The sequence below is a fragment of the Salvia miltiorrhiza genome, chromosome 5 (assembly GCF_028751815.1).
Source record: "Salvia miltiorrhiza cultivar Shanhuang (shh) chromosome 5, IMPLAD_Smil_shh, whole genome shotgun sequence".
NCBI classification, from domain to species: Eukaryota; Viridiplantae; Streptophyta; class Magnoliopsida; order Lamiales; family Lamiaceae; genus Salvia; species Salvia miltiorrhiza.
Window position 1 is genome coordinate 2,350,844 of NC_080391.1, and position 17,070 is coordinate 2,367,913.

General features: G+C 37.5%; 4 protein-coding genes across 6 annotated transcripts; all 4 read left to right on the forward strand.

Annotated features, from left to right (window-relative positions):
• Positions 1-1,206: 1,206 nt before the first annotated feature.
• On the forward strand, positions 1,207-1,689 carry LOC131024770 (zinc transporter 1-like). The gene has a single exon (XM_057954308.1). The coding sequence runs from the start codon at positions 1,207-1,209 to the stop codon at positions 1,687-1,689; it is 483 nt and encodes a 160-aa protein (XP_057810291.1).
• Positions 1,690-1,848: 159 nt separating this feature from the next.
• On the forward strand, positions 1,849-5,259 carry LOC130985032 (putative late blight resistance protein homolog R1B-16). Its single transcript, XM_057907782.1, has one exon. The coding sequence runs from the start codon at positions 2,593-2,595 to the stop codon at positions 5,131-5,133; it is 2,541 nt and encodes an 846-aa protein (XP_057763765.1). The 5' UTR covers positions 1,849-2,592; the 3' UTR covers positions 5,134-5,259.
• A 4,911-nt stretch (positions 5,260-10,170) lies between these two features.
• LOC131024771 (late blight resistance protein R1-A-like) lies at positions 10,171-12,750 on the forward strand. Its single transcript, XM_057954310.1, has one exon. The coding sequence runs from the start codon at positions 10,171-10,173 to the stop codon at positions 12,748-12,750; it is 2,580 nt and encodes an 859-aa protein (XP_057810293.1).
• Positions 12,751-13,736: 986 nt separating this feature from the next.
• Positions 13,737-17,050, forward strand: LOC130985033 (putative late blight resistance protein homolog R1A-3). 3 transcript variants are annotated; one of them, XM_057907784.1, is made up of 2 exons: positions 13,737-16,447; positions 16,529-17,050. In XM_057907784.1, exon 1 carries the CDS (start codon positions 13,853-13,855, stop codon positions 16,418-16,420), a length of 2,568 nt encoding a protein of 855 aa, XP_057763767.1. In that variant the 5' UTR covers positions 13,737-13,852; the 3' UTR covers positions 16,421-16,447; positions 16,529-17,050. The 3 variants fall into 3 exon arrangements, with proteins under 3 accessions (XP_057763767.1, XP_057763766.1, XP_057763768.1); XM_057907783.1 differs by having other exon boundaries at positions 16,536-17,050; XM_057907785.1 differs by having other exon boundaries at positions 16,541-17,050.
• The last annotated feature ends 20 nt before the right edge of the window (positions 17,051-17,070 follow it).

Genomic DNA, 17,070 nt, shown 5'->3' on the forward strand with positions numbered 1-17,070 from the left:
AACAGTTCTGGGAGTATAAAATAGAAATAGATCTACATCATTGATCTACTCATAATTTAACGGTTGAGATTTAATTTTAGAGAAATCGTATGTAAGGTATGAATTCCATATAGAACACGTATGAATTGTGAAAATTAATTTTTTTTTCGCTACCTATAGGTTTCGAACATAGAACCATGAATTCATCAAACAAAATGATGAATCAACCGTAAATTTTGATGATCTAATGGCCGAAAATAATTCATCTTTTATATTTTAAAAGGTATTTTTATTTTAGCCTCCCTATATATAGATTTTCGTGATAAAAAAGAATAACGAATAAGTCAATATAATCTACTAATAAATTGTAATGCACGAATAGCACAATTTAGTTAATGTTGTGAATTTTTTGCCCACTCCAGGATTAAAACACGGGTTTGAACGATTATTCGTGCATTATAAACAATTTACTTATAAAATTATATCGACTTAATCGTTACTCATTTCACACGATTAATTTGTATATATATAAGCTGTAAGATTTGAATATCTAACGTTTTAGATTTATTATCATTTCTCACCATATATAGAGAGAAAATATTAAGTGAGAATATAACTAAATGTGGGGAGAAATGAGAATTAACCTAGAGTATTAAACATTTAAATCTATATATATAAGGGTTAATGGCGTGTAAATTTACTAAACTATTTCCAAATTCTGGTCTAAATACTGAAATTCAAAGTGTATCATACAAATTCCTACACTATTGATTTGATCTGATTTAGGTACTCCGGTCAATTTCTGGCAAGGGTATTTTTGGTATTTTGCACACGTGTCTATTTAATGTTGAACTGGAACCATGTTGGCGTCCATGTGGCATCCGACTGGATCCCAGCACACCAAGTCCAGGCAAATTAATGTTGTGCTGGCAAATTAATGTCGACTAGATCCCCTTTCTTCTTCAACATCACACACACTCACACACAACACCCCCTCCCTCTCCCTTCTCATCTAGCGGCAGTAGCCGACGCTGGCCGTCGGCCGCTGCGGAATCTCCCTCTGACCCCCATCTCCGACTCAACAGAACACGCACACACAGAAACACACTCACGACACACAAAACACCACAACGAGAGGAACTTTCATATGTATATTGAAATCAAATTTCCGATATGGAAGATATATTGGACTCTACACTCTTACCCCACTTCAGATCACTCTGCGCTATGGCCACTGGTCACAAAATAATCTTCCTCATGGCTGTCTCAGCCGCCGCCTCAGCGGCCGCAAACGACTGCATGAGCTATGACACCGAAGCCGAGGAAGGCAACAAGAGCGAAGCCCTAAAGCTGAAACTGGTGGCGATTGCTTCGATCCTCACCGCGGGCATCAACTTCCCGCTCCTCGGTCGGAAGCTGCTCGTTCTCCGCCCCAAAAACGACATATTCCTGATGGTCAAGGCCTTCGCCTGCGGCGTCGTGCTGGCGACGGGATTCGTCCATATTCTCCTCGACGCATTCCGCAGCTTGACATCCCCTGCATCAGCCACACCCCATGGGCCGAATTCCCCTTCTCGGGATTCATCGCCATGGCGACCGCCGTCACCAAGGAAAGAAGCAGCACTTCGTGGGCTGGCGACTTCGCCCAGATCGGAGAGTTGCAAGACTCCGGGCGGTGGTGGCTGGCAGGTGTTGGGTGCGATTCTGTAGAGAGGGAGAGTCTCGAGCGGACTCTGTTCATATGAGGGTCCCGCGCTTGGGGTTGAGTCGGGGAGTGAGTTGGTGGCGGCGGTTCGCCGCTGCTGCAGTCCCCGGAGAAGAGAGCCGAGAAGGAAGAGGCGACAGGGAGGGAAGGCAACGCCGTCCGGCCTCGCCGGAGATTGAGGGGCGGCGGCGATTGGTTGAGGAAGGAGACATCTGAGAGGTGTGCTGTGTGCGTGAGTGTTGAAGGAATAGAGAGAGAGAAAGTAATGGAGGTAGAGGTTAGGTCAAATTAAGTAAAAAAGTGTGATCAAATTAAAACACAAACCTCTTATTTTGGTAAAGCACCATTTTGCCCCCAGTTTTTATCAACTACTTTCTTAGTTTCACACACTAATAGAATATATGCAATAACTAAATCATATTTTTATTTAAAAAATAAATTAAATAAATTAAGATTATCTTTATTATATTAGTGTATGGGTGGCCACAGTGCCTGCATAGATATATTGTAGTATGCAATATCCAGTACCAGTTAGTATGCTATCGTTTCAATGAAGACGGGATCGGTAGATTTATTTATTTTTTTTTATTTTTTTTTTCTCGAAAATAGGAAAATCGCACCTGAATGTCCGTTCACTTTAATCGCCTGAATACCCAACTGTGAAGCAGGAAAAAGAGAGTGAGAAATTAATGTTTTCAATAATAGAGGTAGGTTATTTGGAGATGATAATACTGTTGCTCCAGTCGCTATCTTTCAGTGTGAATGCTAGCTGTAAAATGAGAAGTTAATTGAGGTAGATTTGAATCATTACTCCATGTCGGCAGACTTTGAAAATTCATAATTAATTCATTCACACTCTCTCATCTTCATTCTCATCTCATATTCTCTCTGCAACTTCCAAAACAACCATGGCAGCTGCTTATGCAACTCTACTTTCTGCTATGAATATCATAAACAACCTTCACCATCATCCCCGCCCTCCTGTTTCTCTCCACATTCAACAAGTTGAGTCTCTCACTCAAAAAATCAGATTCCTGCTTGAATTTCTCCAAGGCTATAACTCCCATCGTGGCTACTCCAAAGAAGCGGATCCATTGGAGATGCGCATTGCAGATGCAGCTTATGCAGCTGAATACGCCATTGAATCTCATATTTTCGATCAGTACACAAATAATGGAGAAAATATGAGTTCTGATGGCCTTTATGAAGCTCTGGAGAAGGTGATAGAAGACATGGCTTCTATCGAAAAGGAGGCCAAGAAAATTCAAGGGAGAGTTGGAGTCCAACATCAGCTGCATAAAAACTCAACGCCTCCTGATTCCTCGAGATCTTCTTCGATCGGGCAGCAGAGTAGCATGGTGGGTGCTGATGATGTCAAGCTTCAAATGATGGATAAGCTCACTTCTGATCGCCTTCATCTACAAATCATTCACATTGTAGGGATGGGCGGCTCGGGTAAGACCACTCTTGCTAGAACTGTTTATGAAGAACGTCTTATTAAGGACCATTTTGATATTTGTGCGTGGGCTACCATCTCTCAAGAATATATCATTAAGGAAATTTTTGCAGGACTCCTTCGTCAGTTAAATATTGAAGTTGATGACATTTTGAGTGAGGATGAATTAGGAGAAAAGTTGTATAAACATCTTTATGGTAGAAGATACCTAATTATAATGGATGATATGTGGAGCATTCACTCATGGGATAGAGTTAGGAATTATTTTCCGGATAACAAAAATCGTAGCAGAATAGTGGTAACAACAAGGCTATCAGATTTGGCTTCTAAATTACCTAACTCTGATAGCCTTGGGATGAAACTTTTGGATGAGGCTCATAGTTGGGACCTTCTCTCCAAAACTGTGTTTGGGGAAGAAGGTTGCCCTTTCGAATTGGAGGAAATAGGAAAAAAAATTGTAAAAAGTTGCAGAGGACTTCCATTGTCCATTGTTGTGGTTGGAGGCCTTTTGGCCAAGTCCAATCACGAAAAAGAGTTTTGGGAAGACATAGGGGAAAATTTGAATGCAAGTGTCAATTTAGAGGATGATGAACGCTGCTTGAAAATACTGTATATGAGTTACAAACAACTGCCAATACATTTGAAACCATGTTTTCTCTATATGGGAGTTTTTCCCGAAGATGAGTTGATTGAAATCTCAAAGCTCGTCAAATTTTGGGTTGCGGAAGGATTTCTGAAAGCAGTAAGAGGGAAAAGCTTGGAACAGATAGCAAAAAAGTATTTAAAAGACCTTATTGGTAGAAATCTTGTTTTAAGGGGTACTAATATGAAAGGAAAAAAGTGCTGCCAAATTCATGACTTGTTGAGAGACTTGTGCTTGAGAGAAGCTGAAAAAGAAAGGTTTTATAATACGACATTAGATAATGAAGCCATAAGCGCCTTGCCGCCTATGTCACAAGCTCGTTCTTTGACGTGGAATGTTCAAAAAATACGATCACCTCTTAACATGAGCTTGTTGAGGATAGTGAAAACAACTAGAGACGAATGGGTCGAAGAAGATTTATTTGTACATGCGGATCAATTAGTTAACTCACGGTTCCTTCAAATAGCTTCTGACGGAATAAGCAAGGGGTGTTTTCCTTGTTCAATTTGGCGATTTTGGAATCTACAAACACTAATTGTTGACATGATCCTCGATGAGGTCACTGCGCCAACTGATTTTTGGTACATGCCTCGCATCAGGCATGTTGAGTTCAAAAAGCTTTGTCTGCCGGATCCTCCTAACGATCAAGATGACATTGTTTTGGGAAATCTGCAAAGCCTGGGGAAAGTATTCGATTTCAAGTGTAGCGAACAAGTGGTCAAGAAAATTCCCAACATAAAAGAATTGGTTTTTGAAAATTGGGGAGAGCGTGATGCTGACATGTATTGTTTAAGCAATCTCGATTGTCTAACTAAACTTGAGTCCTTGGATTGCACTTTTTCTGGAAAGGGTGTAATCAACTTTCCCCATTCGCTCAAGAGATTGAATCTTTGTAGCTTCTATTATTGTTTGGAAGATACATTGGATAAGGTAGGTGTGTTGCCCCATCTTCAGAATCTCACGCTCGAGTGGGGGAGGTTCAACGAAGGGAAGTGGGAAACACCTGAAGGCCAATTTCGCAGCCTCAAATTCTTGACTCTTCGCTATAGTCGTAATCTAGAAATCTGGAAAATTGAAAGCTCCCACTTTCCATGCCTTGAGCGACTTCATCTTATTCAAGTAATGAAGTTGCGGGAAATCCCTTTAGATTTCGCAGAAATACCCACACTTAGAGAAATTTGTGTGGACTGGTGCAGCGATTCAGTTGTGGTCTCTGCTAAAAGAATATCAGAGGAACACGAGGACTATTACGGGGAAGGAGCCCTTCATGTTCGCGTTCACCTTTGGAGTGATAACGAAGCAGGACTGGAGAGCTTGGATAGTCCTAACTTTCGTGTTAAACGTTTATGAGATTCACTACGGGTACCGCTATATAGAAAACTGCTATTAGTCTATAAATTAAAAATAGATTATATCCGTAGATTGTTAGATCTTTAACGGCTGTGATTAAATATGGTGCAAATTATATGTTCACGGTATTAAATAAAATGGTTCAGCAACAATATCGTTTGGGGGTTTAAAGGGAAATATTTTGGGCTTCCGTATTTCCCTATACATTGTTGAGATATTCCTGAAAATTAAATGGGGTATTAAAGATTTGCAATGATTGGAAAAATGGCAATGAATCTTAGAACGTATGAACTTATGAACTTCAATTTGATAAACTACGAACCTATGAACATCTATTTCATAACCTACGAACCAATGAACATCTATATATAACCTATGAACCTCTGAACAAATAATTTACTGTACGTATGAATCTGATGAACTTTTATTTCTTAACCTACGAATCTATGAAACATGAACAAATAATTTCATACGAATGAATGTAAGAACATATGAACAAATTAGTATATAATTTCATGAAGGAATGAAACCAAGAAGCTATGAACGGATGAATTTAAATTACACTCAACAAATAAAAAAATGAAAACATATTCTTCAACATATTTCAATGAAATGACGTGATCCCGTTATTTAGGGAAAAGGATATTTATTGAAATGTTGTAATTACTTTCGTATCCCCCTTAAATATTAAGCGTTAATTATCTCAGCCAAATCTCCTCCAAATCTGGCCGTCCAAATATAAAGAATCAAGGGTCTAAAATTGTTTTTATTTTATAGGATAAGAATGGTTTTTATTTTAGCGCACCTCGATTCACTACTACTACAAAGATATTTTATTCTTTTGAGAAATTAAACTAGTATATATTTGTAGTGATTTTTTTTGTAATAACAGTCATACGATTTATAATTTTTTGCTACAATTTTATATTTAGATTTAAAAATAAAATATTATAATACAAGAAGTACGGGATAGATATTTTTCATTGAAAGTATACAAATTGCAATCATATAGATAAAAATCAACTAATGCGCTTATTAATATCAAGCGGCATAAATTCAAACCCAATTATTGGTGAAAAAACTACTGATGAAAAGTTTGGAGACAGAGACCTAGCTAGTGATTCCATTAATTAATATAATATGAGGAAATTTTCTTTGGTGAAGGAGATAGCATATAAAAACACATGAATAATTATAAATTATTGTTGGATCAAATGAGAGAATAACTTATTAATTGTTTAATTGCAAGGAGGAGGGCGGAGATTTAGGGTTCCAGAGGAGAGGGGCGCAAGAGAATGGGAGGGTTGCGAGGGAAGGCCTCAGGTGGAATGGCCAAAAACATTAGGGTTAGGGGTTTTATAGTTAAATTAGGAGACTGATTAATTAACAATTGATGATATCCTAATTTTAGTTAAAAATATAAATGTCTCTAAAATAGTGGGACAACTCAATAATGAAAGTGTGTCATAAATAATGAGACAAAGGGAATATAATTAGATGGGCTTAGTTCTATAAGGTTGACCCGCCGAATCGGCCCACTCATGAAAATAAAAATTTATGACTATATAAATAAGGGTTAATTGTCTGCAAAATACTAAATTTTTATCAAATTCTGATTTTGCATACAAACTTTAAAAGAAAGCGTGGTAATTACAACTTTTATTAAATTATGGTTTTGCATATAAATTTTAAAAAGTAGCGTAAAAACTTTAAAATGTAACATGGTAAATACTGAACTTTCATCAAATTATGATTTTGCCTACAAACTTTAAAAAGTAGTGCGATAATTATCGAACTATTGATTTAATCTGATTTTGCTATCAATCGAGATTCCAACCAAATTTACTATTGATATGACTAGCTGAATAATCAGATTTTGCATAATTTCGAAAAATGGTTGCCATATGCCATCACATACATCGTTTTATTCCCTCGCCGATTATGTCACACCAATTATTCAGCTAGCCATGCTAACATTAAATTTGGCCGAAATTTTGATGGGTAGTAAAATCAAACTAAATCAATAATTTAGTAATTATCATGCTACATTTTAAAGTTTGTATACAAGAAATTGAGTTTTCTCCAACACACATAAATGTAGTTAAGAGCATCCACATTGGGTTACATGATAGATTACTTGATGAGGGGGGATCACATTGTGTAAAGAGGCATGATAGCCTACATGATTTTTTTAGTTTTGATTTTTATGCTTTTCACTTAGATTTAATTGCTCAAATTTAAATAACATATTTTACTAATAATTAAAATTTCATTAAAATAAAAAACCTAAAAATTACATAAAAAAAAGAAAAGAAAAAATAGAACGGTCAAAAAAATCACGGAAATCGAGGCAGTCAAATTCAAATTCAACGGCCGAGGAAATCGAGGCAGTCAAATTAAAAATCAAATTGAATTTGATTTTTTTTAATGGCGCGTGTAAAACACGCGCCTATTTTTAACGGCCGAGGGAGGGCTGCATCGCCTTACACGATGCGAGCCTTACACGAGTAGGCCGCTATTGTGTAGGCGATGCGGATGCTCTAAAGGTATGGTTATGTGTAAGTATAGATGTTTAACCACACATAACGCAAATGTTAACATGTGTCGCAATAAAAGTGTAGAAAAAGATTTTTACCCACACATATATTTATGTGTGGATAAATCTAATAATATTACCGACACATATGAATGTCTCTAAAAGTGTCTCTTATGTGTAGATAAATATATTTTTATCACAATACAATGATGATGTGGAAATTACGTGGATGATGACATGTCATTAATACACAACAAATTGTATGTGTGGGTAAATATATAATTTATGTGTAGGTAATTCTAATTTTTATAATTCAGTTCTAGAACTGTAATTATATATGTTTGGAAATTTTGGAATCCATCCTCGTGAAAAAGAGATATGGGTATTTACTTTGTATGATTAATAAGGCGCATGATAGCGTATTTTTATTCTAAAAAGTAGGATTTTTTGAATCTCACCGCTGAAAGGGATATAAATGAAGTAAATTTTTATTGGTGCATAAATATTTTTTCAGTTAGGTTACATAATTATTTTTTATATTTATTTTTATTGGTTAATAATTCATTATTATGGTTGATATATTCAAAGTTAGTGTATATATATATTTTTTTAAATTTCAATTTTTGAAAATAAAAGTTAAAGATAATTTATACTAATATTTAATAAAAATTAAGTTTATAAAATAAATTATTAAAATAAAAAATAAGTATAATAATGAAATATGATGACATATATAGAAAAGGAAAAAGAAAAAATTACAAAATTATTTGGAGATGATAATAGAGTGGATTTTGAAAATAGCCACTTTTATATAGTAAAAATAAATTTTACCCACTAATATAAAAACTTAAAAAAATACCCACATTTACCATTTTACCCTTGCATATAAAATTTTTACAAATACCCACGAATTCACAACCAGTGAATTCACAACCAAAATAAATTTTGGTTGTGAATTCAAGCTTTAAAACTCGAATTCACAACTGAATAACAAATATTGGTTGTGAATTCAAGTTTTAAAGTTTGAATTCACAACTATAAATAGTGTTAGTTGTGAATTCGCGTGAATTCACAACCCACACTATTTCAAGTTGAAAATTCACAACCGATAAAACTTGAATTCACAACCAACACTATTTCAATTGTGAATTCACAACCCACGCCGATAATTCACTATTTCAATTGTGAATTCACAACCAACGCCGATAATTCAGTTGTGAATTCATAAACTTGGTTGTGAATTCAAGAACATTTGTACAAAATTGCGTGATTTTCATCAATTTCTTTGTTACTTATATTTTTTTCGATTAAAATCAGCTTCGCGAAAAAAGCCAAGGCAGAAAAGCTCGGATCTGAAACGTCTCATGGCTCGAGACACTTCGTCGATTATCAGCTATTGTTGCGGAGCTTCCTCTCAATAACCAGAAACCGCCTATGAGAGAGAGAGAGAGGGATAATTTAGAACAATCGCAGGCATAATTGATGAACAATCGATCCTTCGATTTCGCAGGCATAATTGATGAACAATTCGGATAATTCATCTCCATCAGCGAACAACGACGACGACGACGAGATCAGAACAAATCGTCTATCATCAATTCAATCCCACCGCCAAAATCCCAATCCTTCCCTAACCCTAAGCCCCAATCGGGAGCCCAAATTTAGAATTTGGGCGAGAGGTAAGGCGGAGGCGGTGGCTCGGCGCCACTGTCCGTCTGCAAGGAAGAGGGGAGTTTCACAGAGGCGGTGGTGGTGGATGTGTGACGGCTGCTGCCATCGGAGAGAGGGAGGCCGATATCTGGAGACCGGTGGCGGCAGAGAGCCGTTTTCGCCGGAAATCGAAGAGAAATAGGGGCAGTAGGGGTGTCGTGAGTAGAGGGAGGGTGGCGGCGTCTCCGCCGTCGCCGTGGAAGGAGGCGGCGCCGCGTGGGATCGGCGTCGATTTCCAGATCTGAGGGAGTCGGGCGAGAGAGAGAGAGAGAGAGAAATCAGCGCCGCCTGAGATCCGACGGCGGCGTCATGGACGAAGGCGTCGGCCGTTCACCGGAGTTCGGAAGAGCAACTGGACGCGGCCGAGGCGGCGCCGCTTGGAAAAGAGAAATCCAGAGAGAGAGAGAGTGAGAGAAAGAGTAGAGCGAGAGAGACGAGAGCAGAGAGTGAGAGAAAGAGTAGAAGTGAGGATTTTTTTGTTAAATTGCAAATATTTAAGGAGGGGTATTTTAGTCTTTTCACATAAAAAGTGGGTAAAATTTTAAGTTTTATTTTGAGTGGGTAAAATTTATTTTTGTTATAAGAAAGTGGGTACTTTGATATCTTAACACATGATAATATGTGAATGGACAATTCTTCTACTCCAGTCGCTATCTTTCTGTTTAAATGCTAGCTGTAAACTGACAAATTAATAGAGGGTTGGAAATAATACTCCATGTGGGCAGACTTTGAGAATTCATAATTAATCAAAGTCATCTCATCTCATATTCTCTGCAACTCCCAAAACAACCATGACAGCAGCTTATGCATCTCTGGTTTCTGCTATGAATATCATAAACAACCTTCACCATCATCCTCGCCCTCCTATTTCTCTCCACATTCAACAAGTTGAGTCTCTCACTCAAAAGATTAATTTCCTGCTCCAATTTCTCCAAGGCTATAACCCCCATCGTGACTACTCCAAAGAAGCAGATCCATTGGAATGTCGCATTGCAGATGCAGCTTATGCTGCCGAATGCACCATTGAATCTCATATTTTAAATCAGTTCACAAATAATGGAGAAAATATGAGTGATGATGGCTTGTATGAAGCTCTCGAGAAGGTGATAAAAGACATGGCTTCTATCGAAGAGGAGGCCAAGCAAAGTCAAGCCAGAGTTGGATTCCAACATCAGCTGCATTCGGATTCCTCGAGATCTTCTTCGATTCCGCAGCAGAGTATCATCGTGGGTGCTGATGATCTCAAGCGTCAAATGATGGATAAGCTAACTTCTGATTGCCGTGATCTACAAATCACTTCCATTGTAGGGATGGGCGGCTCGGGTAAGACCACTCTTGCTAGAACTGTTTGTGAGGAACGTCTTATTAAGAAGCATTTTCATATTTGTGCTTGGGCTACCATCTCTCAAGAATATAGCATTAGAGAAATTTTTGCAGCTCTTCTTCGTCAGTTAAATATAAGAGTTGATGACAATTTGAGGGAGCATGAATTAGGATTTAAATTGTATCAACATCTTTATCATAGAAGATACCTAATTATAATGGATGATATGTGGAGCATTGATGCTTGGGATAGAGTTAGAAATTATTTCCCAAATGACAAATATGGTAGCAGAATAGTGGTAACAACTAGGTTATTAGAGTTGGCTTCTAAATTACCTAACTCTGATAGCATTGGGATGAAACTTTTGGACGAGGCTGATAGTTGGGAGCTTCTCTCCAAAACTGTGTTTGGGAAAGAAGGTTGCCCTCTTGAATTGGAGGAAATCGGAAAAGAGATTGGAAAAGGCTGCAAAGGACTTCCATTGTCAATTGTTGTGGTGGGAGGCCTTTTAGCAAAGTCCAAACATACAAGAGAGTGTTGGGAAGAGATAGGGGAAAACTTGAATGCAAGTGTACTTAATGTAGAGGATGATGAACGTTGCTTGAAAATACTATACATGAGTTACAAGCAATTGTCAATACATTTGAAACCATGTTTTCTCTATATAGGAGTTTTTCCCGAAGATAAGGAGATTTTTATCTCAGAGCTAATTAAATTTTGGGTTGCGGAAGGATTTGTGAAAGCAGTAAGTGGGAAAAGCTTGGAAGAGATAGCGAAAGAGTATTTAAAAGACCTTATTAGAAGAAATCTTGTTTTAAGGAGTATTAGAAGTAGAGGAAATCTTGTTTTAAATAGTACTGGAGCTATAGGAAAGTGGGGAGAGAAGTGCTGCAAAATTCATGACTTGTTGAGAGACTTGTGCTTGCGAGAAGCTGAAAAAGAAAGGTTTTATAATACGGCATCAGATAATGAAGACATAAGTGTCTTGCCGCCTATGTCACAAGCTCGTTCTTTGACGTGGAATGTTAGACGAAAACTATCACCTTTCAATATGAGCTTGTTGAGGATAGTGAAAATAATTGGAGACGAATGGGTCGAAGAATTATTTGGACACACGGATCAATTAGTTAACTCACGGTTCCTTCAAATAGGTGATTTCGAGATAAGAGAGGGGAATTTTCCTTGTTCAATATGGCAGTTTTGGAATCTAGAAACACTAATTATTGACTCTCCTTATGAGGTTATCACTGCGCCAACTGAGTTTTGGTACATGCCTCGCATTAGGCATGTTGAGTTCGACGAAGGTCTTCGTCTCCCAGATCCTCCTAACGACCAAGATGATATTGTTTTGGGAAATCTCCACAGGCTGAGGACACTATTAGATTTCAAGTGTAGCGAACAAGTGGTCAAAAAAATTCCCAATATAAAAGAACTGGTTTTTTATAATTTGGAAGAGCGTGATGATGAGATGTATTGTTTGAGCAATCTCGATCGTCTAACTAAACTTGAGTCCTTGGATTGCTTCACTTCTCCAATAAGTGCAATCAACTTTCCCCATTCGCTCAAGAGTTTAGTTCTTTGTATCACCAGATATTATTTTCGGTGGAAAGACATATTGGATAAGGTAGGTGTGTTGCCGCATCTTGAGAAGCTCACACTCGGGTTGGGATGGTTCAACGAATGGGAAACAACTGAAGGCCAATTTCGCAGCCTCAAATTCTTGACTCTTAACCATACCGATGATCTAAAAATCTGGGAAATTGAAAGCTCTCACTTTCCATGCCTTAAGCGCCTTCATCTTATTGGAGTACATAAGTTGCAGGAAATCCCTTTAGAATTCGCAGAAATACCCACACTTAATGAAATTTGTGTGGAGTTCTGCAGCGATTCGGCTGTGGTTTCTGCTAAAAGAATATCAGAGGAACACGAGGGTTATTACGGGGAAGGAGCCCTTCAAGTTCTCGTTGAACTCGGGAGTAATAACGAAGCAGGACTAGGATTGGAGAGCATGGATAGTCTTAACTTTCATGTTAACCGTTACGCATGAGAATTATATTCCTAGAGGGCGTTTACTTTGGAGGATTAGCCTTGATTGATAAAAATAGTAAGATTCGTCCCTTATTTACTTTGATAAATTGCAACTTTGGAATATCCCAAGGCCATTGATTATTTTTATCATTCAAGCTAGTTTTGCTTGATTTTTATCTTATCTTACTCTTGAGGATAAAAATACTCTAATTTTAGATTTAGATATACGCAGGTTGGCTTTTGTGCTTCATGTAGCTCTTTATGTATTTTCTTATGGGGTTGTTACTTGTGGATCATTCTTAATTAAGTTGGTGTTCATTTGATTTTTGAGCTTCTCGGTAGGTCGTAGGTCGTTTTTTGTTGTTATTTGAGGCCTTAGTCACTTTTAGACTAAATTATTGTAATATTTGACTTTGATTGATGTCTATTTTACCATAAAGAGATTTGATTTAATTCAATTTTTATTAATATTTCAAAAAAGTATGCCAAACTTGCTACTCATTTAGTCTCATGCAATATAATAGTAAAATTATTATAATGAGTAGCGTATAATATTATATACTTCCTTCGTCTCAATACTATAATCCTCAAGCTTATTTTATTGATCTGCAAAATACAACTGAAGATGAATATGACGAAGCAGATGGCGTGTGGTATGTTGATAGCGGTGCAACAAATCATATGATCACCAACAACTGAACTAACTGAACTAGAAAATAGATTTATTCAAAAGAAGATAAGAGATGAGAGAGATTTTTTAAATTTTAATCTTTAAATAATTATGACTTTTACATTTTAAATCAGATATATACATAAAATATATCAAGTTATAAAGCACTTATTGTGATCTTTAATTTGATACGGTACAATCGATTATATCCAAAAACCAGCTCGTATCTTATTGTATACCCAATTTGTTCACACTAATGAATGCTAGCTAGCTGTAAAAAGAGAATAAAGTTTCCACTAATACAGCTCAAAAAGAAATTCCACTAATTGAGGTATATTTAAAGGAATAATTGTTAGATTTTGAGAATAAAGAATCACAGTCTCATCTTCTACCTTCACACTCTCCTCTCATATTCTGCTTTCCTCTGAAACTCCGAAGCAATAATACAACCATGGCAGCAGCTTATGCAACTCTAGTTTCTGCTATGAATATCATACACAGCCTTCACCATCATCCCCTCCCTCCTGTTTCTCTCCCCATTCAACAAGTTGAGTCTCTCACTCAAAAGATTAATTTCCTGCTCCAATTTCTCGAGGGCTACAACCCCCATCGTGACTACTCCAAAGAAGCGGATCCATTGGAGTCTCGCATTGCAGATGCAGCTTATGCGGCCGAACACGCCATTGAATCTCATATTTTCGACCAGTTCACAAATAATGGAGAAAATACTGTTCATCAATCAAAAATAAGAAAAAAATATATGAGTTATGATGGCCTTCGTGAAGCTCTGGAGAAGGTGATAAAAGACATGGCTTCTATCGAAGAGGAGGCCAAGCAAATTCAAGGAAGAGTTGAAGTCCAACATCAGCTGCCTCCTGATTCCTCGAGATCATCTTCGATTCCGCAGCAGAGTAGCATGGTGGGTGCTGAGGGTGTCAAGCTTCAAATGATGGATAAGCTCACTTCTGATCGCCTTCATCTACAGATCATTCCCATTGTAGGGATGGGCGGCTCCGGTAAGACCACTCTTGCTAGAACTGTTGGTGAAGAACGTCTTATTAAGGACCATTTTCAAATTTGTGCGTGGGCTACCATCTCTCAAGAATATGTCATTAGAGAAATTTTTGCAGTAGTTCTTCGTCAGTTTAATATAGGAGTTGCTGACGATTTGAATGAGCATGAATTAGGAGAAAAGTTGTATAAACATCTTTATGGTAGAAGATACCTAATTATAATGGATGATATGTGGAGCATTGATGCTTGGGATAGAGTTAGGAATTATTTTCCAAATAACGAAAATGGTAGCAGAATAGTTGTAACAACAAGGCTATCAGATTTGGCTTCTAAATTATCCAACTCTAATAGCCTTGGAATGGAACTTTTGAATGAGGCTGATAGTTGGGAGCTTCTCTCCAAAACTGTGTTTGGGAAAGAAGGTTGCCCTCTTGAATTGGAGGAAATCGGAAAAAAGATTGGAAAAAGCTGCAAAGGACTTCCATTGTCAATTGTTGTGGTGGGAGGCCTTTTGGCCAAATCCAAGCATACAAGAGAGTGTTGGGAAGACATAGGGGAAAACTTGAATGCAAGTGTTAATTTAGAGGATGATGAACATTGCTTGAAAATACTATACATGAGTTACAAGCAATTGCCAATACATTTGAAACCATGTTTTCTCTATATGGGAGTTTTTCCCGAAGATAAAGTGATTGTTAACTCGGACCTCATTAAATATTGGGTTGCCGAGGGATTTGTAGAAGCAGTAAGTGGGAAAAGATTGGAAGAGATAGCAAAAGAGTATTTAAAAGACCTAATTGGTAGAAATCTTGTTTTAAGGTCTACTCGATATAAGAAGAGGTGCCAAATTCATGACTTGTTGAGAGACTTGTGCTTGAGAGAAGCTAAAAAAGAAAGGTTTTATAATACGGCATTGGATAATGAAGACATAAGCGTCTTGCCGCCTATGTCACAAGCTCGTTCTTTGACGTGGAATGATCAACAAGAACTATCACCTCTCAATATGAGCTTGTTGAGGATAGTGAAATCAACTAGATTCAACTATGTGGTCCAAAAAGAATATTTATTTGGACACGTGGATCAATTAGTTAACTCACGGTTCCTTGGAATAAATTTTTCCAGAAGAATGGAGGGGAATTTTCCTTGTTCAATATGGCGATTTTGGAATCTACAAACACTAATTGTTCACACCTACATCAATGAGGTTATTACTGCGCCGACTGAAGTTTGGTACATGCCTCGCATCAGGCATGTTGAGTTCAGCGAAGGTCTTCATCTCCCAGATCCTCCTAATGACCATGATAACATTGTTTTGGGATATCTGCAAAGCCTCAGGATAGTAATAGATTTCAAGTGTAGCGAACAAGTGGTCAAAAAAATTCCCAATATAAAAGAATTGATTTTTATGAATGGGGGAGAGTACTGTGATGATGAGATGTATTGTTTGAGCAATCTCGATTGTCTAACTAAACTTGAGTCCTTGGATTGCACTTTATATGGAAATTGTGTAATCAACTTTCCCCATTCGCTCAAGAGATTGAATCTTTATATGGATGATTATTGTTGGGAAGACATATTGGATAAGGTAGGTGTGTTGCCCCATCTTCAGAAGCTCACACTCCACGATGGGTACTTCAACGAAGGGAAGTGGGAAACAACTGAAGGCCAATTTCGAAGCCTCAAATTCTTGAGTCTTTGCCTATGTTGTAATCTAGAAATCTGGAGAATTGAAAGCTCCCACTTTCCATGCCTTGAGCGCCTTCATCTTGGTGAGCTAGATGAGTTGCGGGAAATCCCTTTAGATTTTGCAGAAATAGCCACACTTAGAGAAATTGATGTGGACGGTTGCAGCGATTCGGCAGTGGTTTCTGCAAAAAAAATATCAGAGGAACACGAGGACTATTACGGGGAAGGAGCCCTTCAAGTTTACGTTCTCCTCGGGAGGTATAACAAAGCAAGACTAGAGCTGCAGAGATTGGATAGTCCTAACTTTTATGTTAGATAAACGTTACTGAGAATCACTACTACTAAGGTACATTAAAGAAAATGTAGATTTGGTTTAAATTGATTCGATTCCTACTTTTGATTTCTAATATTTGAGCGATGGAACAAGTGTGCAGTGCAGGTAATGCGTGGGGAAAGCGCACAACACATAATGAATCCATTCATGCATGGATGGTTGGTGCTCTGTTTCTCTTTATAATTGAAAAACAAGTGGGAGATAAAGAGAGATTTCCATGGACTTCGGCTCGCGGCCACTTTCTCCACCCATGTCTAGGCCGAGTTGGACGTTAGAGCTGTTGTTTCACTTTTCCATTCATATAGGCGTGGATCAATTGGGATATCCTAATTTTAAATTTAGATATGCGTAAGTTGGCTTTTGTGCTTCATGTTTAGCTCTTTACATATTTTCCTGTGGGGTTGTCACTTGTGGATCATTCCTAAGTTGGTGTTTGTTTAGGGGAATCAGTTGTACTCTTTTTCCTTCGACTAGGTTTTATCTTATTGGGTTTTCAAGGTTTTAATGAGACAATATTTTTATTTTAGGGATTGGTCAATCAAGGGGAAGTGTTGTAAATATATCTTTTAGATAAATCTTATGTGTGTTGACTAAAAAATCTCCTTAAAATCATAGCTTTCTACTTGTATAAATAG